This window comes from Pogona vitticeps, chromosome 3, assembly GCF_051106095.1.
Source record: "Pogona vitticeps strain Pit_001003342236 chromosome 3, PviZW2.1, whole genome shotgun sequence".
In the NCBI taxonomy this organism is placed as follows: domain Eukaryota; kingdom Metazoa; phylum Chordata; class Lepidosauria; order Squamata; family Agamidae; genus Pogona; species Pogona vitticeps.
This window is the reverse complement of record NC_135785.1, coordinates 48,962,869-48,989,107: the sequence shown is the minus strand read 5'-3', so window position 1 is coordinate 48,989,107 and position 26,239 is coordinate 48,962,869. Positions and strand designations below refer to the sequence as shown.

The 26,239-nt window shown below is 40.1% G+C and overlaps 1 protein-coding gene across 1 annotated transcript in view; it reads right to left on the bottom strand.

The window, feature by feature from the left end:
- Positions 1–200: 200 nt before the first annotated feature.
- The window catches only part of EFHD1 (EF-hand domain family member D1), a 42,336-nt gene continuing 16,297 nt past the window's right edge, over positions 201–26,239 (bottom strand). The window contains exons 2-4 of the mRNA XM_020787438.3: positions 17,572–17,719; positions 2,937–3,071; positions 201–1,670 (exon numbers count right to left, since the gene is read on the bottom strand). Of these exons, the coding sequence (XP_020643097.2) occupies positions 1,536–1,670; positions 2,937–3,071; positions 17,572–17,719 (418 nt within the window). The 3' untranslated portion in view covers positions 201–1,535. The remainder of the gene's footprint in view (positions 1,671–2,936; positions 3,072–17,571; positions 17,720–26,239) is intronic.

Sequence of the window (26,239 nt, the reverse complement as noted above, 5' to 3'; positions counted from 1 at the left end):
AAACCTCATCGCTAAGCGAATACTTCGTTAAATGAGGGAATCGCTAAGCGAGGCACCACTGTAATCTGAACTTTCATAGATGAAATCCACTTCTTCAGACATAAGAGTGGGACGTTATGGCTGTCATATTTATACATGATCTGATGACCAGGTGGGGAGACAGATAATGGACAAAAAAACCATGATTTAGTTAGCCTCTATAAAATTAAAAATGTTTTATTTGCATAACTCAGCATCAGAAAAGAAAAATAATAATTCAAACATTATAATGTATAAAAACATTTATTATAAATATTTTAGCTAAAACATGTGATTTTTATCAAATATAATCTGTGAACTTGCAAATACAATTTTAATTGTTTAGCTATTCTCCTGCCCATTCATAACATGTAGATGGGCTCCCTTTTATTATTCCACACTCACAGTTTAGTGTCACAGTGTAAAAAGCTAAAAAGACAAGTGAAAATAAACATGAAGATGAGATTCCTTATTTGTGATCTGAGGAGGCATTCCCCTTGCCTATGTATGCAGCCTGTATATACATAAGTGTAAATTCTGAATATAGTACAAGTTTGCTGAGCAGAGTAACATGCCACTTTCTGTATTTAGAACCTATTTCCTTTGCAAGCAGAAGCTACTGAACTGGCATTTTGATGTACATCACAGCTATAGAAATAGGTGTATTCCTACCTACAAGAATAAAAACTGCCAGGACAAAAAGGTAATGTGCCTCCAAACTATTTTATCTGCTTCCCTAAAAGACATACTGATAGATATTTCCTTATTTCTTAAAGTCCAATGGCTAAAAAAGAAAGAATAGCTACGGACCCATATGGAGAATGCAATGGAATGTGACCAGAGAGGTAGTCAGTACCATTATGACTCCTATTTCTTTTCCTTTGAGTATAGCCATTTGTGTATGGGGAAGGACAAAGCTGAGCAGTTACTGTTGTGTCCTTGAAGAAAATGTACATGACAATGTCAAATAGTGACTTGGATCCAGAAAAATGTGAATGGACCAGAGCTTCCCTGATTCTTCTTCCAGTTGCCATATTTACATCCCATGACAACCTGCTCTTGAGGCTAAAGGACAGTTAGGGTATTCGGAAGTTTGCAACTAGAGCAAGGAATTAGCTGAAACCCTTTTGCACAAAAGGAAGTGCCTACCTCATATGCAAGAAGAGCCCTGGGTCCCAACCAATATCTCCTCCCCTCATACTGGTGCTGCCCAAGAATTCTATTTTATAGGGTAAGGAGGAAAAGGATAGAAATTGAAGACTAGAATGTTTGCTTGTACATGAAGGAACTATGGTCTGTACCTGGAAAAAATTGGGATTTTTGTTTGTTTGTTTGTTTGTTTTGGGGGGGTGGCATCATTCTGAATGGCCTTCTGTGTGGCATATCCTCCAAAATCTAGACAGGAGGCTATTTAAAAGGGGGAAATTTTCAAATTTGTTTCTTCAAGTAGTTGACTAATTAAAAATAAAACTTGAAAGAATGTACACCAGTCTCAGAAAACAGATCGACTGTTCCGGTTACTGACTGAATGCTGATTTGAGTTCTCGGAAGGCTGCTCTGCGATGCTTTCTTTCCTCTTCCTCACGTTTTCGCTCATCTTGCTCTGCTTTTATTTCTGCTTCAAACTTGCTGGCAGAAGATAAAGCTTGAGCCTAAAATACAGCAATAATAGGTAAGACAAGGAAAGGATCAGGAAATGGACATACATTTCATTTTTCACAACTTCTTTGAGTTCTTTAAGTAGCTAGGCTTCTGCTGTCCAACGTATGCTAAGTTCTGGTTACACTGCACACCTAGCAGCTCATAGGAGTCATACCACATTATCTGCCATGGTTAAATGGGGTTTCCTACATCTTCAAAATGATTTTTTTTTTTTAAAAAAAAAAATCATGTCAGGAACAGGGAAGGGGCTTTGTGATGTCACCAATTCCCACCAGAGTGGCATACAGCTGAATTACACAACACAGACACAGACTAATGGAATTCATTTCCCCTGAACTTGATCTGGGAGAAAGCTTGATGCATTTGAACAAATACAGTTAATTTCACTTACATACATTTAAACATGCCATGTGAATATTTTTACCTGACAGACTCCTTTCTTCAGAAAAGGCATGCATAGCGAACAATCTGGGATACAAGGCTATTTGGGGACTGTTCTACCCTGCTCTCGTATACCAATGTCAAAACTCCTTTTGTCTTGTCACTTGACTATTTATGTAATGGTCTCTTAAAACAACCACAGAAACAATGTGTCTTCTTTAATAATCTTCACTTATTTCCTCATGTTCTTTTCCCCTGCCACCAATCTTTAGTTGTCCCTATGTGTCCGTACTTTTCCCTTCACTCAGGCCCCCTCCAAATAGCCAACCCTACTACTGAAATCAGCACTACTTTGCTTGAACAGAACTAAAAAAGCTTTATTAAAATAACAGTACCAAAAGATGTTTATTCCTAGATTTTAAATTCATCCAGTATGATTCTTCACTCTCTTTATCACCTTTCCCCCCTCAATCTCTACCTCAGACTGCTTTCTCAGACTGTTCTTTCCACCAAATCCCAAACCACCCTCTTCCTGATCTCTCCATACAGACTGCCTTAAAACCTCACCAATTACTCCACTCCCCTAGTATATCCCAAACAATCCTTATCAGTATGCCATGCATCTCACTCACCTCATCCCATACTTACCAAACACATCCATTTCAAACAATACAATTATTATCATCATAATATGAACAATATATTTAAATATCAGGCATCACAGCGACCCTTACTTGTGTTTAATAATTTTGCATGTGCATGGTGAATCAGAGGTAAATAACATTGTGTTCAATGGCCCTTAATCAATAAGAAATGTGTCTGCAGCTAAAGTCTTACAACTTGGAGTACACCAGGCCAGAAGCTCTTTGTTTTACCTTTGCTTCAAAGAAGTTCTTGGCCCCTTTTACCCCCTCAAGGGCAACATCTATTTCAGAAAGTTTTGCCAAAGCCATCAGTCCACTGTCTTCTTCAAGCTCTCCAGCTGCAGCTTTGTGGAAAATGAGCAGGAACTAGAGGGGAGACAAAGATTAAGAATAATCATGTAGAAAGTATAACCCCAGTAAGTGACCTTTTATTTTTGTAACCAGGTGCTACTTTAATGGGTTCTGAGCTATCCGTGAGGGATCAGGAAAGAGATCTTGGTGTGCTGGTGGACAGTTTGGTGAAAGTGTCAACCCAGTGTGCGGTGGCAATGAAGAAGGGCAATTCCATGCTAGGTATCATTAAAATGGGGATTGAAAATAAAACAGCCAATACTGTATCATAATGCCATTGTACAAAATGCTGGTGAGGGCACACCTGGAAGATTGCATACAGTTCTGGTCGCTGCACCTCAAAAAAGACATAGTGGAAGTGGAAAAGGTGCAGAAGAGAGTGATTAAAATGATGACTGGGCTGGGGCACCTCCCTTATGAGGAAAGGCTACAGCATTTGGGGCTCTTTAGAGAAATTACTGGTGTCCAACCTGATACAATATTATTGGAACTGTGTTACTGTTCTGTGATTCAACAAAGTGTTATATGGACTCAAATGATAGTTAATTCTCAAATAACTGAATACAGTCTCTTTAGAGAACAGACATATAAGGACCCTTGTTCTAAATAAGCAGCTTGCTTATTGGCATGGTATAGAATATTTCTTGGGGCTTAACAGTGTTACTCCAACCCAAGAAACTAGGAACAGAAAATACCTATTCCAACACTGATAATGTGGTTATTATTACAGTTCTAAATCCAACAGTCAAAAAATCTGCCTGAAGTTTACGTAATCATAGTGGGCCTGGAGCACAGAGTAACACCACCACAAGTACATTATGAGAACATTTTATGAATTCTATGGACAAGTAATTCTTATTTCAAATATTTCTTTATACAGCTAGCCCCAATTTCACTGTTCATCCTAATCAAAGTGAATATTCTTTCACTAGAGGACAGCAGAGTCTTAAGATACCAAAAACTACATCCTATTCTTTTCATAAGGAAGTTAAGCATCTGGCAGAAGCCTTTGTTCCCAAACCACCCTCCCAGCTGCTTATTAATGTAGCATTTGAAATTGAAAAAAATCCCGAAGTCCCCTGAGGATGGGTGTGGGAAGATTATGAAACTGCTGCGCTGTTTTAACAACACACATAGAATGGGTGTACTCACCCATTTGTTTGGAAAATTTTGCTGAGACAGTGATCAACAGCTCCTTATACTGAATCATAACCTTAATCTCAATGCATCTCTAAACCAAGGCATTATTATGACACAGGCATTATTCACCAGAAAGGCTGAAAACTGGTTCAGGGTGGAGTCAAATTCTCTTTGACTTTGTTAACACACCCTACCTCTAGATACCTCTTGGGGAATATCATTTGTCTTTTAATGCAAGGCAAGCTACTAAACTATTTCTGCAGCTGAAAGTTATAAACAGTTACAAGGCCACCTCAAATGTCAGATAATTGACCCATTTATCTCAGTACTACCTACACTCATTAGCAATGGCCCAGGAAAATTTGCTTTGTCCCAGATTATTGTGTATGCTTTCAGCTGACATTTAGGAAGGCACGGATATGACAGACATTGCTGAGATCTGGATAAATGATGTAGAAGTTGATCTTTAGCGGCTGCATCCTCCACATGCAGCCATTCTGGTCTCTTGAATTGTTTCTTGGGCCGGGCAATAGCACTCGTTGCAGGTGGGGGGGGAAGAGGAGATTATTTCAGGGCTTCTAATTGCTCTCTAGCGGCTGAATTCCCCACAATAAACGTGAGCATATTTAGTTTGGCCATAGCTTTCAGAAAAACATCCCAGCCTTTTGGTTTTTTGTTATCAGAAATAGTCGTAGACTGGGTGATCCCTCTGACCAGATCCAGAATATTAGAGCCAGGTAAGAACTCTCCCCGATACAGGAATGTCCCTTTGTCATCCAACGAAGAGATATATTGATGTTGCCTTAATTTACTTAGCAAAATCTCTGCATTTTTCTTGTACCGGTTGGGGATACTGTCTAACATATCTTGAATAACATTGGTTCTGTCATCAAGGATGGGCGTTTGAGGAGGAGGAGAGGGGGGAGATGCAGGTCGTTGTGGGGGAGGAGGCATTTTTCCCCCCAAATTCTCTTGTTTGGTCAGCACTAAAAATCTCTGTAGAATGCCGTTGTAAAGCTTGGCTTTTTCATACTCTGACAAATCTGACCTTAAGAGAATTTTTCTCATCTCAGAGTTCAGGCATCTCACTGTAGTGGTCCTGATGTTTTCTGGCACACCCCTCAGCTCTTGTAGTTGAGCACTGGGGACCAAATATATCTTTTCAGCATATTGCATTACTTATTAGTTAAAAGACTGGTTATTAGAGTGACAGCAAAGCTCAATAAAGGGCCCAGGAAACCTCCAAACTGCTTCACCAGGTGCTTCTTCCATCGCAGGGAGACCCTCTTGTTACTCAAGGTTTTAATCAGAATACGTATTAATCAACCTCTAGAGTAATTTTCTCTGAGCCACTGTACAACCCGCGTACCATGTGCACATACAGCATTACAAGAATCTCAACTCCAAGTCATGTTCTCCTCACAGAAATTACAATCTCTGTTGAGCCTTATTCAGTACCCCTGAGGTATTTATGCTCCAAGTCATGTTCTCCTCAATATGGACACCCAAAAACAAAAAACCCTCACCCTTTCTACACACTCTCCACTGATGAATAATGGTGGAATATCCATCCCCTTCTTCCTATAATCTATTACAAGCTTCTTAGTTTTTGAAATATTTAGAAGCAAGTTATTCTCATGACACCATTTAATCAATCATTCCACCTTGTCCCTATAAGCAGACTCATTCTCCTCTGAGTTGAGCCCCATAACTGTGGTATCATCTGCAAACTTAACTATGGTATGGCTGTAATAAGCAAAAAATACAATCATATGTATAGAGGGCATAGAGCAGGAGACTCAGCACACAGCCTTGTGGTGAATACAGTGGTGTCTCGCAAGATGAATTTAATTCATCCCGTGGTTAATGTTGTCTTGTGAAAAATTTGTCTTGCGAAATGCGTTTTCCCATAGGAATGCACTGAAATCTAATTAATGCGTTCCTATGGGCAAAAAAAGTCAGAACAAAGTCAAATTTGGTTTACAAAGAGTTTATTAAGTGCTCTTTAAAGCCATACATATTGTGCAGATGATTTCAAAAATTTCAATCAAAAAACTTTAACTTTTCAAACATCATAGAAAAACATTTAAAAATCAGCAAACATGAGGCAGGAACAAAAAACAGAAAACATTTGTCTTGCGAAGCACAGCCATAGGAACATTTGTCTTGCAAGTCATCAACCCAACCCCATTGCCAGAACCATTTGTCTTGCGAGTTTTTTGTCCTGTGAGGCATGTCTTGGGAGGCACCACTGTAGTAACGTTGAGAACCGTAGATGTATATTGACCTACTCTAACCGTCTGACTGCGTTCAGACAAAAAACTGTAGTAGAATATGGAAGTTCCGGCCCCGTAGTTTAACCATCAGCCTCTGAGGGTGGATGGTATTAAATGCCAAGCTGAAGTCCACAAAAAGCAGCTGTACACAGCTCCCCTACTGCTCCACATGTGACAATGCAGTATGAAGGACTATAGCTACAGCACCCACCATTGATCTATTTGCTCTATATGCAAGCTGGTGGGTATTAAACCTCTGAGGGAGAGATGATGTAATATAACTCTGAACCAGTTTTTCAAAACATTTCATCACTGCATCACTATTAGCCCATGGAATTTGTGAAGCTGCCAAAGACTTAGACAAGCGAGTGCTGGCTCTTACTTTTATGAATGCCGCTAGGTTAAAGCTAGCCTATGTAGCCTTTTGCTTTGCTTTACATGTGCAACTGCTGGAGTTTCACTTATATTAGCTGTGAATCTACAAAGAACAAACCCTTCTTTTCCCTTTCTGTGTTGCAGGAAAATGGACTAACTATGCTGGACAGGCAGGACATGATAAGCAATCTCAACACTTTTGACTTTCTTAAGACTTTTTCCAACACTGAGAATTTCGGTTAGTCAAATATTGAAACTGAGTACAATTAGCTTTCCCTCACAATTCTCTCTGGAACCCAATTTGGCAGTTCGGTTTTGGACCTATTTAGTTCTGTTTATAATTTGCAGAATGAACAGCAACAGAGGTTGAAAATTGGTTAAGGTGATGATGTAGAAATATTACTTGGTAAATCTTCAAAAATCTTCAAGCACCCATCAGTGTGGAATCAAGATAATACAAGGTGGAAATACAACTCAACACTCTCTAAAAGTACTGATGCTTTTGATAGTGGCACATTGTCTTTAAGTTGCAAGTTTTTTTCAAAAGTTTATAGGCCTTGAGCTGTCTATTTCGTTGTTTATTATTAAGGTCTGATCAACCTCTATCTGAAGAATATAGCTTCAAGTTCTATGGGGTGACTCTTGAAAAATCAAAATGGGTTTTAACACAGAGAGACCGATTCTAGGAAAAGGCCTTCGGTATAAAAATGTGGAATTTTTTTTTTACTTTGAATACTATTAAATCAATTTTACTAAAATGTGGGTATTTTGTGGTGTTCAACTTATTGTTCCTTTCTACTTCAAACCTACTTATCAAACCTAATACAGTACTGAAATTAGCTCAAGAAATTAGCAGAAAATTAGCACAAGAATTGAGTTAAGAAATGAAACTGAGTACAATTAGCTCTCCCTCACAATTCTCTCTGGAGCGCAATTTGGCAGTTTGGTTTTGTAACTATTTGGTCCTGATCTGACCTGATTCTGATGTGAGTTCAAATGTCTGAAATCTCAGTGATCACGCTGTCCACTGATTTTCACTGGGAAACAGAAATGACTTATTTTTCTTTTTCACCTTAATGCAAATCTGTGCTGAATCCTTGCAATAAATAATTGTTTTAACCTATTATAAATGTATACTGCTGAGTGGGTGTTTTATTTTTGTAATTTGCAGAATGAGCAACAGGTTGAAAAATTGGTTAAGGTGATGATGTAGAAATGTTACTTGGTAAATCTTCAATACCTTCGAGCACACATCTGTGTGGGATCAAATATAATACAACTTAACACTCTCTAAAAGCACTGACGCTTTTGATAGTGGCACATTGTCTTTAAGTTGCAACCTTTGTTACTGTACATTCTCAAGTGAGAGCCAAGGGGAATATTTGAGTTGCTGCAATGAGAAAGCCTAGTTTTTCTATATTTATTGTTTGTTTGTTCGATTTATATCCCGCCCATCTGGTATATTCTACCACTCTGGGCGGCTTTATATAACATAAGAATGAACTGAAAAGTGGAAATCATGAGTAAGCTTATACATCTATATCATAACAGAAGAGGTTTTTTAAACCTTCGCTTTAAAACTGTCTCCTATTTAGAAGGCATAATTATTTATACTGTTATAATATACAACAGTGGCCACAAATAATGTTGGTGGAATATTCTCAAGCTCAAGATCCTCCTCATCACCCCATATCAGGGTGCAGGCCGGCTTTCTTGTGCTTTTCAGCTTCTGCTTTGGCTTTGGGGTAAATATGAACAGGTCTTTTGCAGACCTTCATTTTCTTCTTAGATTTTCTGGGTTTTCAGGCAGCATCCCCCTGAGATTTGCAGGGGGTCCTAAGGGGCACGGGGGCTTGGAAAAACCCACAGGCCCCTGGTAGTAACCTTGGGCGGTGCAAGCACCTTTTGGCTTTCACCAGAGCCTTTTGGCTTGTCCCGGGGAGCAGTTTTTTCCTTGTCTTCCATCTTCTCCAAGCCTCGCCGGTCTCTGCAAAGAGCGGCAAGCATACGCAGAAGGCCCCCCAAATCACCGCTGTGGTGTTTCAGCAACCGCTGTGGAGTTTCAGTCCCAGGCGGCCTAAGGGCATGACAAAGCATGCCCTACATCCACCCCTTTTCTAGCCAAACCCCTCCAACCTCTCCCCATTGGCCTACAGGGCCGTGGGGGTGACACGTCACTTCAGGGGCCAATCTGGAGGACACGTTCTGGTCCCGAGGGACCCCCACATCTATCAATCCCACCCACAGTGGCCTCACCAACCCCCTACGTCATCCTAAAGCCCCGACCACCCAGGAGGGCCCTGGGTCGAGTCTCGACCATTTGTCCCGCCTCACAGGGGCAGCGCACCTATCAAAATTGATTTTAATGAGGGCTAGGTATTCTTACTAATAGCCTCCCTGCAGTAATGATGGTAGCAAAGAGGCAATGCTTCTATGACACCTTCATGTCCAAATGGTCTGACAAAGCTTAGTCATCAGGGTGATGTTATGAAACCCTGGGATGTTTGTTGTGATTTACTTGCTAAGCCTTTTAATGAAAACACTCCTTACATCCACACCAATATGGATACTGTGTCATCTGTATGTGTATTCAGACTGCTGCCTAAGTAAAGATTATTAGATCAATTTCAGTTATTAGTACTTAAGAATGACGAAAGATTATTAGAAGAGTTTAGCACACCAGTTCTTTACACAGCTCTTCCTTTTTTTGTCTCATTACATATATCAGAGGCAGAATGACTGGAAATTAAAGGCAACAGTCATGCAGCTCTTCCCTGGGGAATGTATTGTAACTGCTGTTAAACTGAATTTTACATTCTTTGTAAAGCTGCTTTGGGAACATGTTGACTGAAGGGCAAATAAAGAAGGCTGCTAAATGAAAACAAACTGGCATGTTTCTGCATGCAGAATGAATCCTCCAGCAGCAAGGTAAGAAACTTCTATACAGTATATCATTGGTTTAATATAAAACTGATGAAAAGTGAATTACCATGCTGAAAGTAATCTGGAACAAGGACTAAGTCTGGCAACTTGTCTATGTTGGTGAACTTGTTTGTCATAAAAAATGTTGTATGAGCTGATAACTTTACCCAAAGACATTTTTAAAGATTTTTAAAGAGGATAGTCTCAATCAAGCCATATACCGTATTTTTCGCTCCATAAGACACACCTTTCCATAAGACGCACCAATTTTTTAGGAGAAGAAAACAGGAAAATATAATCTGTTTTCTTCACTCCATAAGACTTTCCACCCCCGTTTTGTGGGGGAAAAGTGCGTCTTATGGTGCGAAAAATACGGTACATCCCACTGTCAAACACAAATAATGTAGCAACAATACCACATGAGATGACCTGTTCCTATTACATTTCAGCTGTAGCAGGTCCAGCACAGACCCCCTTAGATTTTGAAACCTCCTTATGCTTAGAACCTCAACCCAGTTTAGTATTAGTCACATATTCTTTTCCTGCTCCAAGAAAACCTTCACAGAAGTTTCCTGTGTCTACTGCTATCAAGAAATACTTAATTTTCAAGAACCTTCTATTCTAAGGAATGTCAGTGCAGGTTGTGTAAACACATTGGCACTATCAGTTGTTGTTGGGGAATGAGAAAATAATATAGAATTCTCAAAACTGGGCAGTTTCCCCATTTTGGCAAGCGAATAGGGAAATATGCTGTTATACCAGCTGACACAGCCAATAAAAGACATGTGGGAATGACTCACCAAACAGCTGGGAACAGCTCATAGATGCAAGTTGCCAAGCCCAGATCATCTCTATGTATAAAGGCAGGAGGGACTCTTGTAAGTGACAACTGAGTTCCACATGTTCACATTAACCCTGTGGCTTTTGTACAGATGCTTCACAATATTTTTGGGAACTTTTCAGGATACAACACCTCAGTGACTTCATGAACGCAAATCATATTGTTGTTGTTTTGCAGATTTTACTACCAATCTATGCTATTCATAAAGCAACCAAAAAAACCTACATATTAATTTGTTGTGATAACTAAGCTGCAAATATTATAGCAAGCAATTTCAATGTGAATATTGTACTGCTTATTGGAAGATTCAAATTAAATTCTCATAAGCACCAACGTTTTTCCATGGAATTGTGACCTGAAAAGATCCTTCCCAAAGTGACATGGCAAGATTACCAGTTCAAATTTACATAATGCGCTGGTTGTAGATACAGCCACTAGCTTGTTCTGAGTTGCAATGAAACAAGATTTTTCACAAACGAAAGACACACTTTTTAAAAAAGCAAGATATGGAAGAATAACAAAGGAAGAAGCAGACATTCTGCACATACTTTACATATATTAAGTGTGTGTTTGTACTAACACAGCAGATGCAGAACAAGGCCAGATATCCCTGAGCTGTTGTAAAGTTAACAAGAACAAATATTGTATATTGCTTTGAATGCAGAAACGTTATTTACCTTTAAATCTAGACTGCAATTGTCTGGGGGAAATTAGTGATATACTGTAGTGATGTACCAATAAATATCAAAAATAGAAAATCTCACAGCCATAAATACTCAACTCCCAAACAAACTGCACCAGAGCACAGTGTACGCCTGTCCTCTGAAGATGCCGGCCACAGAGACTGGTGAAACATTAGGAAGAACAACCTTCAGAACACGGCCAAAGAGCCCAGAAAACCCACAACAACCATCCTATTTATTTACTGTCAATACCATCATAAAGTGCATTGTACAGTCCTGACTTCCAAAATTAAAAGGGAATTTCCTGTAGAAACTTGGTTTAAAACAAATTAAGGGAAGTAAGCAATGAGCACAAAGACTAAATGCAATTCAGCAGTAGCAAAGAGAGGTGTTGGTCTAATTTAAGACTCGTTGAGAATATGTTGTTGATGTTAAGGCAAACTGGTTGAAACTGGTTGGATTAGACTAAGTGAGCTGGCAAAGGAGGAAAAATCTTCAATAACATTTCGTATGCTGTAAGGAACTGCCCTTTAAGCTAACTTTTTTTCTTTAAAATCAGAAGCATGGTATAGTATCAGAGATAACAGCAAAGCACTGAAAACTGAAAGCTGAAGTGCCCATAAATGCTGGGGACAAAAAAAGATCACACTGAACCAGTAGGCGGCTTACAAATCAAGGAAGTATATAACCAAGTAGCAACTTAAAGGATATCCAGGTGGGCACATAGCTCATATTTCAATCACTTTTGGTGTTTGGTTTGAATCACATTACGATGTCCACACAAGTTTTGACCGATAGCAATCCATCCTGCCCCTTTTTAGAACTGTCCCACTCCTTTTTGGCACAGCGCTAGGGCTACCATCTTTTTTGTGTGATTCAGAGCACTCATGATTATCCTGTTCTTGCAAATGGTTTGTTTGCACCCAAATGGAGCTGTTGGTGTTATCTGAGGTGACAACCTTGTGATATATTTAGTGGGTTGTAGTATTCAAAGAGATGACGGAGAAGCCCCCTATTCTATTTTCATCTACTCTTTTGTTTTAGTTTTAAATATATATTTTCCTATTAATGCAACACTGTTCTAGATAAACAAGATGCATTACTATTTACAGTATGTGTACCATGCTAGGTAGATGCATTGCTGTTTCACTATGTCACTTTATTTAACAAAAAGAAAAAAAAAGAACCATTACCATAGCCTGCTGAATGATGGCTGTGGGAAAAGGCGGGGAAGAGCTCGGGAAGGGGAGCATCAATAATTGAAAGGGGGGGGCAAAATGGAGTGATCCCAAAACCTGTCTGGACCTTTCTTACATCAAAAAACATTGATCAGTGTGAATGGAAGGATCATTCAGGTGAGAGATAAGAGATCACACTAAAGATAAGAGCCTTTTAAGTATAAACCAAACTGCTCCAACTTCCCCTGTATGGACGTGCCCTTACCTTCCTCCTGCTTTCACTCTAGTCCTTTGCAGCTTCCTTAAAGATTCAGTTAATAGGGTGTCAAGTTTTGTTTGAACCAGTTTAGTCTCTGTGGGATGTATGCATGTGATGTTGGGAGGGAAACAACTTTCAGGAATTCATGGGGAAAATGACAGTAGTAAAGAGAACAAAGGACAAATGCCTCCCCCCTTTCATACATAGAGCCTGATCACACCAGCCAAATGTACCCAGTTCTAACGACGCTTTCCATACCTCTGTTGTACTGAATCACCAGCATGTGGCGTATATCCCAGGAAGAACATTCCCATTTGCTTTAATGTTACCAGTTCATTTCTTCCTATTTGAAACATTATGGCCGGTTACACCGTGGAAATAATTTATCGCATTTCCTGAGGCAGTGTCCCTTACTAACTTGATATATTTTAAAAACAGAGTATATATATTTTACTGATACGTCAATATGTTGGGTGGGGGTTCCTGTTTGAGAAACATTTTATCTGTGGTGCTGGCAGCCCTTGAAGAAATGCATTGCACACGATGGGCCTGGTCTTCCCACGCTAGGCAGAAGTTGGAATGATGCAACACCTAGACACATACACACTGAGTATTGGTCATTCAACAGCTAGGTCCAAACCTACAAAAACATCCAGGTTCCTCATGTGTGCTATGAAATCTGCTTTAGTACCCAAGTATTCCCTATGAAAAAAGGAAGAGTCTTCACTTCAGTTTCACTGCATAGTTGGTAATGAGACCCCGCTTCCCCGAAGACACAGGGAGACGGAGAAAGGATGATCAGCTCAATTTGCTTCCAAGAATTTATTTACTGTCAAGAAGCTGTTGTTCTTGTTGTTGCTGCTGCTGCTGTGTCACCAAGGTGCTTCAAACTTATGTTGACCCTATGAATGAGCAATCTCCAAAATGTCTTGTCCTCAACAGCCCTGCTGAATTCTTGTAAATTCAACCCTGTGGCTTCCTTTAGGTAGTCAGTCCACCTTGTATTCAGTCTTCGTCTTTTTCTGTTGCCTTTTCCAGCATTACTGTCTTTTCCAGAGAATCCCACCTTCTCATGATGTACTCAAAGCAGGGCAGACTCAGTTTCAACTATTCTGCCCTGCTGTTTTGGCATAAGCCAAGATAAATGTTTTTTAAGACACAATGTTTACACTGTTTATAGTAAGTTATGAAGAAGCAGTGAGGTAGGTGACTGGGTCCTATTGAAAGAGAAGTAAATATGACATAGTGGCCTAGTCAGGAGGTACTTTTCTGGTCACACCCAAAATATTTTTCCTGCTGCAGTGGTAAATGCAGCATCAAGAGTCACTCATCTGGATGCTGCTTTCCTGCCACAGTTAGCATTCAAAGCAGCATTTAAAAAATCTTAGTGAAATTAAAAACATAAAAGGACAGTTAAAATAAGAAAGCATGCCCTCGCGGATAGCTCAGTGAAATTTGATTCCCTACTGTGTTTCCTTGATAGGGACTGGACCCAATGATCCATAGCGTTCCTTCCAGCTCTGCAGTTCTAAGATGATGATGATGATGATGATTAGGGGGAGGATTTCTATGACTTGTCATCTTTTTTTCTGGAATCTATGTTTGTGCTTATAATTTATGAGTAATCTGGTGAGAAAGGCCAAATTACTCATAAACATGTTTGAACTTGCTTACTGGTTCAAATGTAGGTTGCACAGAAAATGTGAAATGGTATAGGAATTCTCCCCCTAATGAGATGATAGAACCAATACATGCAAAAATTATGGTCAACAGTCCCTCTCCTCCCCACACACATACACTTATATAAGCAATTAATAACCTGCTAAAAGAACAAGAAAATAGGACGCAGAAGATAATAATGAAGAAACTCAGTGGATCTCTTTTGGGAAACAGTTCCACAATTGGCTTACAACCATAGATGAGACCTTCTTTCATCAGGCAAGGGTATCCACAGAAGCACATTTGATTATGATCTCTTCTTTGTGGTATATTTATACAGCAGCAACCAATATTTTAGGTACCCTGGCTCCAAACCATTTAGCAATATTTTAAGTATCTTTGATTCCAAATCATTTAGCACTTAAAATTAAAAAGCTGTGCCAGGAATTATACCAAGAAACCAGAAAGTGATGAAGATTTTTTTAAATATGTAGATATTAGTCACCCATGCTCAGCTGCCACATTCTTCTGACAAGACTCCTTTGACATACTTGTCAAAGGCAGCCTCAACTATAATGCATGATAGCAATAAAGCCTGAAAACTAAAGGAACATATAAAACTGTTGCTGGGTCCTATCATTCTTCCTAGGAAGATAACATAGCTAGTAAATCAGCCAAAATTAGGAAAGGGCACTTCATCTTGCTCTGAAGATATCTCCTACCACTAAATATATATATACAGTGGTGCCTCGCTTAACGACGTTAATTCGTTCCAGCAAAATCACTGTAGAGCGAAAATGTTGTAAAGCGAAATGAAAAAACCCATTGAAACACATTAAAACCCGGTTAATGCATTCCAATGGGCTAACAACTCACTGTCCAGCGAAGATCCTCCATACGGTGGCCATTTTCAGTGCCTGTATAGTGAGGAATCCATCCCTAAGCACAGCGAGGAGCCAGCGGCCTTTTTGAAACTCCGACATCAACTGTTTTGATCGTCATAATGCGAAGAATCTGTTCCCAAAGCAAGGAACCGATCTTCGCAAAGCGAAAAAACCCCATTTAGACCATCATTTTGTGATCGCAACTGTGATCGCAAAAACATCGTCATGAAGCGGATTCGTCGTAATGCGGGGTAATTGTTAAGCTGGGCACGACTGTACCACTAAAACCTAAAGATTTTTAAATGTTTTTTTAAAAAAGGTTTTTGATCTTAGCTTTAATTTTGATATATGTTTGATTGTTTTTAATATGATATTTATAAAGTGTTTTTAAAACTGTTGATTGTTTTACAAATTTTGGTTGTTGTAAGCCACCTCTGGGGAGAAATGTAGCATATAAATAACATAAATATACAATATAACACTGTCAGCTTCGGGGCTTAGAAAGCTGGACCCACTGTCCTCTCACCTCCTGTCCCCTCTAAATAGCCAGGTTTTTAGTAGCTTTTTGAATGTGCCCAGTGAAGGGGCCAGGCGGACTTCGGGTGGAAGAGTTCCATAATTGTGGTGCTACCACGGAGATAGCTCAATTTCTAGTGGTTATTTTCTGGGCCTCTCTCAGGGTCAGAATTCTCAGCTGCCCTGCGTGCGACTATCATATAAGGCGGGCAGACCTAACTGGAAGGAGGCGCTTGGCCAGATATCGAGGTCCCAAACCGTTTAGGGCCTTATACATTAGTACCATCACCTTGAAACGGGTACAGAAGCGAACAGGTAGCCAGTGTAAGGCAGCCAGGATGGGGAAGATATGTTGGTATTTTCTAACCCCACTCAGAAGTCTGGCTGCCGCATTCTGGAACCATTGCAGTCTCCGTAGCAATCCCAAGGGCAGCCCCACATAGAGGGTACTACAGTAGTCTAATCTCGAGACTACCAGTGCATGGACCAGCGTGGTGAGGGACCCGGTGTCAAGGTAGAGATGTATCTGGGCGATCTGCTTTAGGTGGAAATAAGCAGATTGGACCACAGACACTATCTGAGATGTCATTGATAGCGGTGGGTCCAAAAACACGCTCAAGCTACAAACCTCATCCTTCATGGAAAGAGTGCCCCCCCCAAAAGATAGAGATGCACCTAGACCACAGACACTAGGGGCCCCCACCCACAGTATTTTCGTCTTGTCCGGGTTCAGCCTCAGTCTGTTGTTCTTCATCCATCCCAGCACTGCATCCAGACAGCGCTCAAAGGACGGGACAGCATCCACTGTAGAAGGGTGGAAGGAGAGAGAGAGTTGTGTGTCATCCGCATATTGGTGACACAAAGCTCCAAAACTCCTGATGACCTCCCTCAGCAGCCTCATATAGATATTAAATAGAATTGGAGAGATGAGTGACCCCTGCAGGACTCCTCAATTGAAGTCCAGAGAACGGACAATATCCCAAGACATTATTCATACCGCTAATTCCATCGTAGCTTTTCTTGTGCAGAATTAGGCATTTTCAAGAGCTGACCTTCCACTGAACAGAAAGTAAGTCCTGCAGCAAAGTCATGCAGGATCATGCTACTTCTGCAAGCACTGCAATTTTGCAAGCAATAATGTCCATTAAGAAAACACATATTTCCCTTACCAAAAGCAATGGCTACAAAAGTGCAACTTTGGATGCTAGCAAGATTTTCTCCAGAGTGAAAACCAAATAGGATACTGGCTGAGACCTCAAAGCAGGAGGTTTAAAGTACTATATGGGAGGGATGTCTAAGAATAATTTGCAAGTTATATGCAAAGTGCTATGAGGGACCCACTATTTTGTATTGTCTTGCATTAATTTTTCTCTCTTATAGATGAATACCTCAACCTGGTTTAACATGTATCTTGAGGTGTTTTACACACACACACACACACACACACACGATAGATAGATAGATAGATAGATAGATAGATAGATAGATAGATAGATAGATAGACAGACAGACAGACAGACAGACAGACAGACAGACAGACAGACAGACAGACAGACAGACAGACAGACAGACAGACAGACAGACAGATAGATAGATAGATAGATAGATAGATAGATAGATAGATAGATAGATAGATAGATAGATATCAACAATGTAAAAGCATGTACTTAAGAAGAAATAAGGGAGGAGAAATCCTAAAGAAGTGACAGAGCAAATGTGGAAGGCAAAGATCCATATTTTTATTTCCTACTTAATTTTTTTGTTATATTTCCTGGCACTTACCTCACGGAAACTGAGTTTGCCATCAAAGTCTTCATCCACTTCCTTGATCATGTTTTTCAGGCCTAGATGAGTCTGAGGTGCACCAAGTTTCTCCATCATCAGTTTCAGCTCCATAAGGTCAATGTAACCATCTTTCCCTGAGTCATACCTAAATTAGAAGAAGAGGAAGAGACGTCAGATAGACATCGTTCTGTTGGCTTTCAAATTAAGAATTATTCAGTGCTCGAATAGGTGACATCCTCAAAAGTGCAGGTATAAACTATTGAAGAAAGTCAGAGACGCTTATGACAAAGATTTCTATAATTTAATCTCTGAAAACACAAGTAAGAGGTGGATAGTCATTTCTGAAAGGTGGCAAAGTAGTTCTTGTTATCTCTTCAATTATTAAAAATACTTCATTTTAAAAGCATTTTCCTCTTTATCAACTTACATTATTATTGCAAAGACAAGAATATCCTATCTTTGACCTCCATTTGAAAAATCATAATGAAGCACCACGTGCCTAAGAGCACCCTCTCTCTCTCTCATACACACATACAGCTGAGCTTGTTAGCAGTAAAGATTAAATCTTTCTTTCTTTGTGTCAGAAGAATCCTAGTATAATTAAAAACATATCAAATAATTTTCTGCCAATAATGGGCAATATCAAGAGTAACTGAGCCATTAAGTAAGGTAAAAACAAATAGTATAGCTCCAGTTATAACAACAAAGGAACATTTTGTGTGCATATGGTGCCTTGTCATTGTGAAGAAAAAAAGGTGAATGATCCCTAACATATTTCTGTTCAACTTCCAATTCTCCTTTGTTACTCACCACAACTTCCTGTTTCTTATGAATCTACAAGGCCAGAAACCTGCTTTGTAGATAAGGAAGAATTATGCAAAAGAAATGTGAAATAAAAAAGGATCAGAGATCAATTAGGAAGGGCAGAGCAGACAGTGTGGGTAGGTGGCAGTCTCAGTACAGACGCCCTAGCAAACACAAATGAAGATAAGATACGCTACAAATCTTTTTAAAGAACAAGACCGGGAACCATGCACATTATATAGAAGACAAGTATTGACCTGTTTGCTACAGTTACACATTTCAGCAGGTGCACAATAGACAACACTGTCTTCTCTTACAGTACTCCCTCTGTATGTAGCTAGTAGGCAGCAAATAATTTTTAAGCCTTTTCCTAGGGTTTTTGGAAGGTAAATTGTTGTCAACTAGAATTAAAGCTTCCTGTGCTATGGTCTCAGTCCTGTGATTCTGCAAAAGGTCATTTGTCTACCTCTCCTAACTCTTTTTGGAGAAAGCTAAAAACATTGTAAGGGTATGACTACACTGCAATTTAATTTGCAGTCTGTATTGCATTTGAAATGACAATTACTGCTCACACAAGGGCTGTGGACTGATTCGGGAGTTCACCCTTCATATGAGTCACATTCCAGCCCACAGTCCCTCTTCTTTGCTTCCTTCCTCTGGCCCCACCTCTGCTGATCCCTTTATGGTTCACTGAGAAGCCGCTTTCTCATACAAAGCTTTAGGCTATTACATTTCTCAAAACCTTTTCTATAGAAAAATAGCATGGAAAGGTGATTGATGGTCTAGAGCACGGGTCCCCAACTCCTGGTCCATGGCCTGTACCGGTCCGTGGGCTTCCTGGAACTGGGCAGCGGAGATGGATCTCTGCTTGCCGCCTGTACACGTGGGGTGTTGATGCTCTCGCGGGTGGGTGTCATGAGCGCAACATGCCCCTCTGCAAGCATGACACAACCACCTAAGACCATGACATGCCCACCCGCAAAAATGGAGGTTACCCCACCCCCCACAGAGCCTGCACCCCCCAACCAGTCAACAGTCCCAAAAAGGGTGAGGACCACTGGTCTAGAGTACAGTACATCAAAAGTCTGAATAGCAATTTTGCAAAATCTATCATAATTGACACATCAGAATGATTTCATAACAAGGATCACCACCCCCTTCTCATCTCTTACTCTATTCCCTCACGTTTAAGTAATGCATGCAGAAATTACTTTTATCTCTGGCCCCAGTTTATCATGCCAATAGTTTAAAACGATATGTGACTAAAGTCACATTTCACTCCCAATGTTCTACAGATGGCAAAATTTACCCACTCTGTTGCAAGCACAACAAAGATCCAGTTGAATGGATCTGCACTGAGGAATACAGTGGTGCCTCGCTTGACAAGGATAATCCGTTCCGTTCAAATTGCTGTTAAGCGAAATCCTCGTCAAGCGAAATGAAAAAGCCCACTGAAACGCATCGAAAACCGCTCAATGCATTCCAATGGGCGAAATGCTTCAGCGTCCAGCAAAGATCGTCCATAGGGTGGCCATTTTCTGGTGCCTGTAATGCAAGGAATCCACCCTAAGCACAGCGGGGAACCATTTTAAACAGCGGGCGGCCATTCTGAAACCCGATGATCAACTGTTTTCTGATCATCATAAAGCGAAACATCGGTTCCCAAAGCAGGGAACCGATCATCGTGAAGTGATTTTTCCCATTTAAAACATCGTTTTGCGATCACAAAAACTTCATTGTTAAGCAATTTCCTCACCTAACGAGGTAATCATCAAGTGGGGCACCACTGTATGTCTTACTGTGACTGCTGCTTATCACAGCCAGAATAGTGTATATGCTTCTATCCTTCTTAAGATAAATGTACATCCTGGCCAAGCAGGCTTCTATGTTTTGGTCTATAAACACTGCAAAATCACAGGTTTCAGTGCCCAGTGTTACTGTATTACATAATTCTTACACACTTCAAAAGCTCAGTTGCCCATACTGATATGCATTTATTTTACATTTAAGTCATTTTGTGCCTTACATGTGAGATACATATTAGATTTTTCCCTTGCTTATGGGGTAATCTGCTACTAGAATACCGTATTTTTCCATGTATAAGAGAATAAAATCTTTAGATTAAAAATTGAGGGCCATCTTATACACAGAAGTAAGGAGGAGGGAAGGATCAAAGTGCTTTGATCCCTGCTTTCCCCCTCCACTTTTTGTGAAGAAAGTGGAGGGGAAAAGCACTTTCTTTTCAAGAAAGTGGAGAGGGAAAGCAAGAATCATCAAAGCGCTTTGATAATTCCTGCTTTCCCCCTCCACTTTCTTGCAAGGAAAGTGCAAGAAAGTGGAGGGGGAAAGAAAGTGGAGAGGAAAAGCAAGAATCATCAAAGCGCTTCGATTCCTGCTTTCCCAGTGGAGGGGCATCTTATACATGGAAAAATATGGTACATAAAGTTGCATAACAGGATAACTCAACAGTTTAGGTATCTGGCTGCGGAGTCAGAAGTTAGGAGTTCACTTCCTCCTCTGTGCATCCCAGAAGCAGCCAGTGTGGCCTTGGGCAAGCTGCACAGTCCCAGGAAGAAGGAATTGGAAAACCACTTTGGTGTATTCTCTGCCTAGAAAACCCTGGAAAGGATCAACATAAATCATAATTGGCATAACCACACACAATTATTATTAGACACCTTTCTAATATGCTATTCCCCAAAGAGTAGTCACTGTGTATATATTTTTTTTAATTTGGGGCCTTAAATAACCCTATTTCTTTTAAAAACAGAACTTGGATGAATGTGAGTTACTGAAACTTATCTGCTAAGATACACCACTGCTAAGGTGTGAGACCAAAGGGGAGAGGGATGTCCCACTCGCTGGAGAGTTGTCCCTCCCCCAAAACAAGAATAAGGAGGAGAGTCCCCAGCCAACACCAGGACCTGCGGCTGAAGCTCAGCAAGGGACAAAAATAGAGGAGTTGACTGAGAACTTGCAGGGTGTGACAATGACAGAGGTTCAGGAGGAAAAGAGAGAGAAAAGGTGGAGTTTGAGGCAGGAACAGGAGGGTTAAAAGGGAAGGAGAGTCAGTTACCAGCAGGCTGGGAATGGGTTTGGATGGAGGACCCCTGGACAGGATGCTGGGAGAGGCTGAGAGTGCCTAAAGAGGAGGCAGATTCCCCCAAGACCCTCTTATTGGGGAGAAGCCGAGGCAAGAGAGTGGAGGAGGTTGAGAGAAGAAAAAGAAAGATGAGAGAGAGAAGGGAGAGAGAGGCTAGAATGGAGAATAAGAGAGATGAGGAAGAAGTACTACAGGGAGGACCCTGGGAGGATCGAGACCACGAGGGACTAAACCTGCGGAATGGCGATCGGGATGATGAGACTGTGCCCTTGCTGGAAGGTTTGACAGGGCAGACCATGAAAGACTGGATCCCTGCTGATTTACTAGGACCATGGAACAATAGTTATGGCAACCTGTTCCTCTTAGAAGATTGGAGACCCCTTCTGGACCCGTTGGCAGAAGGAGAAAAGACTCAATACCATGTCACAGACACTTGTTTATTGTTAAATGCACCAATAAATCTTTCACCTGTTTCAAAGCAAGAAAAATCTACTGATTTCTTTGAACCGAAAGAGGAGCCTAAAGCCAAACCCTCACACAAGGTTAAATGAATCTTTATATTTTTATGGATATATCTAAAAGCAGGCATGTGTTTATAAGCCTGTCAGCAGAGGACACTTATTAGCCTGTACAACTGGAACAGTACCACCAATAACCTGCAGACAGGAAGAGCAGCAAAGAGTAAAAAAGAAATAAGTGGGTTTTTCCCCCTTAATACTGCATATGTGGTGATGGAGGAATTGAAGTAAGGCAGTGCAATACTGAAAGGCAGGCTGTAGCAAAGAAGTAGGCTATTATAATAATCTAAGGAAACCTCATTCTTTTTTTCTCTCATCTACTTACTTAGCTACTGCCCAGGTCAAACTTCCGGCTAACCAGATAATGTCTTGAGAACTATCATTAAAAAAAGAAGTTGTAAGGCACAAGCCACAAGGCAGCACTGTGAAAAGGAGCAGCAGTTCCACAGGGGTTAACTAACTGTACTCAAGATCCACAGCCATCAGAGCAAATCTCACGTATCTGTCATTCCAGGACACAGGCAGTACAAAGCCGGGATTGTGAGAAACTGGGTCTTGCCAGCAGTGGGCTGAGATGGCAAAGCAATGCGCTATCCCAGCAACACAATAGGTGTTCAGTGTGCTGTGCCACTGCCAGCATTCAAAGCACAGCTTCCCAAAGTTGTGCTGCCTCTAAAAAAGGAAAGCAGCTACGGAATACTCAATCTGTCCTCAATTCAGCAGGAGCCAGGCAGCAGATGAAACAGCTCAGCAATACAAAAAAGAACTAAACAGAGATAATGTTTCTTCTCTTCTGCTCAGTTCTAAGTCTAAGTGGCTGCATTAAGACTTTTTTTAAAAATGTAGACATTGGGTGTGGAAGAAGAAAGACAAACTTGTTTTTCCAGACAGGAAAGAGCTCGGTATAAATTCCTGTAGAGTGTGAAGGTTGCATCATGCTGCTGGGCTGTAGCATTCCCCACAAATGGAGTAATTGTTACAAAGGCTCATGCTCAGCTATTTGACAGGACCACGTGTTTTGATCATATCACAAGAGCTCCTTGTAGTCCCATTTCCAAGCTCAAGTGCTGGTTTTGACCTTTAAAGCCCTTTATGGGTTTGTGTCAGAGTAACTGAAAGAATACGTGTCTTCACATTAAAGTATGGTGCTTATATACCACCAGATAGTGCCTAATTAAATTGTAATTCAATTACAATTAATTAAATTGAGAACTCCATCAAGCCAGGGTACTCAATTTATGAGCTTCAGAATGATGGAAGGCTGAGTCAACCTTGAGTCAGCTACCTGAGTCCATTGGGATCAAACTCAGGTAGTGAGCAGAGTTTATCTGTACACTAAATTCTTCTCCCAAAGCCATTTTCTATGTGCCCAATCAGATGTGACGGTTACTGGAGAAAGTTAATTTTTAGTGATGGAACCCAGTCACTGAACATGTAGCTGAAAAATGCTTGCCTCGTACCTGATGTGACATTACTAATTTCTTAGCTACCTTTCAGGACTGTAGTATTTCCAAGTAGATTTATAACATAAATTATATCTTGGCTGATTATATGCCACCATAAAGAGGCAATTATTTTTTTAAAATTCTCCCATGGTATTTAATTTAATGCAATGTGTCTAACCTGTTGTAAACTGTTTTATCTTTTCTGGTGATACACTACATTTTATATTATGATTTCAGAATGTGCATGTTTGCTTGAATTGTTTTGATTGTAAATTTCTCCCTCTTGCTCACTCATTTATTTAGTTTTGTTCTGTTTGCCAAGCTATTTGTATGCTAGAGGAGAAATAATAGTATTGAATACACTATATCACACCCTACTTCTTTGGCAGGAAGATGCATATCTTACAAACAGGACCATCCCTGTATTTCACAGAAAGGCCTGCTAGGCTGTAATCAATATGGTTGCTGAGTAAATCATTACACACAGAGTCCATCATCTTTTTTTTCCATACCTCCTTTTCTCATAAAACTAATTCTTGTCAATATGTGTGTAGTTAGAAGCAAAGAAATATTGTAGATTCTTGACTGGTGATACTTCAAAAGGATCTGACATGTTTTTTGGGAGGTGGCAACTGAATCAGAATTACAAGAGTATCAGTATGAACTAAAGGACATATAATCCTTCACATGATTTCAAAAGAGGTCTCTTCAGTGCTAACACTATGTGCTGCAGCATGAGATCCAGGTGATTGTATCAAGGTATTGTTTGTTATTGTTACTGTATGTGCCATGAAGCAGCCTCTGACTTATAGAAATGCTAATGAGATATTAGATGTTCAAGTGAGGCAACTCTGATTTTCAAAATTAAATTCCAAACTACTACAATTATTGAGTATCTGCTATGTTAAGTAAATACATGTATATTTATATTTGTGTGCATACTATGGGCTATCAAGTTGGAACTTACAGCAATGCTAATAAAGTTTTCAAGATATTTATCTTGATATTTAAGAGTAGTTAAATCCTCCAGTGCCATCCTCCAGTGAGTTTCAAGTGGGAATTCAAACCCAGGTCTCCTGAATCCCAGTCCATCACGCTATCCATTTTACCATACTGAGTATGCTCACATTGACATATGTATTAATGATATTCAAGAGACCTGTCTATTGTCAAATTTTATCTCTGAGGTTCAGTGACAACTCAGTATGGAAGCAGTGGAATCCAAAGTATATCATGGATCCTGATCATTGTAACTATAAAGCATTTTTAATAACAATGGCCACGATCCACGATTGTGGTTGTTTCTATAATTAGAGTAGGGCAGGCTTCTTCCTCATGACAAAGAGAGCAAATATGCATAGGAGTAAGGCAAAAGGAGTATATAGCACATACTATCAAATGACACAAAATAGCTAGAACTATGTATGTTTCTAACCTTAGACACATACAGACAGATATCTGCACATACAGCCACTTTCCTGCTCCTGATGAATGCATGGAGGCCATGCTGAATGGTTCATTTGCCAAACAGTATATTCATGAAATGTGGGGGTGGAGACAGATGTCAGTATAGTCCTAAAATGACAGTAAAAGAGGCAGGAGTCCACAAAGATATTATTGGCTTCACAATATCTGATTCTAGTCAATTTATCACATATTATTCACATGTCAACATATCAATGGCTCAAGCCTTGCACTTAAACAGCACAATATAGTAGATACATACAAGATCAGAAGAGAGAGATATACTGTACTGTATATAAGACCTAAAGAAAGGATCCCAAGCTCAAGAATTTTCAGGCTCTTTATCTGATGGCTGCAAATTTTTGTTTGTTCAAGGTGGGCCACAATACCCATGTTTATCTGAAAGTTTCTGGGAAGAATAAAACAAAATGGTCTTCTCATTGTTAAGTTGCTAGCTAATTATATCAGAGAGCCTGAAAAACAATAATCTGCCAAAGCACACCATTCAACACAAAACAGGTGCCACGAGAACCTCAAATCACGTACCTAGAGGGGAAGTACTCCACACAGCACACTATTAAGGAACAGCAAAATAGGTTCCTTTACAACTGTGCATCACTGTACAGAAAAACAGTCTGCCGTGTAAGAGCAGCTGCATCAGGGATGCAAATTTTAGCAGCTATTCAGGAGCAAGTTTCATTTGGTGCTGGCCAAAGAATGCCAGTCTATTACAGTGAATAGAGCAACAGACTTAGACCATTGAGATCTGAGTTCACAATCCCCTTCAGCAATAATATTCATTTGGGTTACCAGCCAACAGAATTCCAAAGATGAAATGTGGGGTGGAAATGCATGCTGCTTTGCACTCCTGGGAAGAAGGACGATATAAAGTGTAGAAAGAAAGGCACTGCAGTCCCATTTGTCAAGAACAGAGCCCTTTTATTTTATACTAGGCATCCCAACCTCACTCCACTTACACTCCCTCCTAAAGAATTCTCCAGCGTATGGTTCCTAAATATCAGCAAGCAACTGTTCTAGAAATAGACATCTGTTTCAGAAAATCTTATTGGTTACTGTTGTTGATATAATAACAGAAGGAATGCTGTGGATCTAAGCAAGTCACTAATTTTAACCAGTGATTAAAGTGGGTTAACATGTATCCTTGCTTACAATTTCCCATCAAACACCAACAGCTCATACTTCACTTAATACAACATGTCACCCTGTCAATAGGGACAGGTCTACAGATACAAAATGCCCAGCTCTTGCATTATCACTTTACCAACTCTCAGATCAGTCAAGAAAAGAGTAGCTTCAGTTCCCAATAGCTG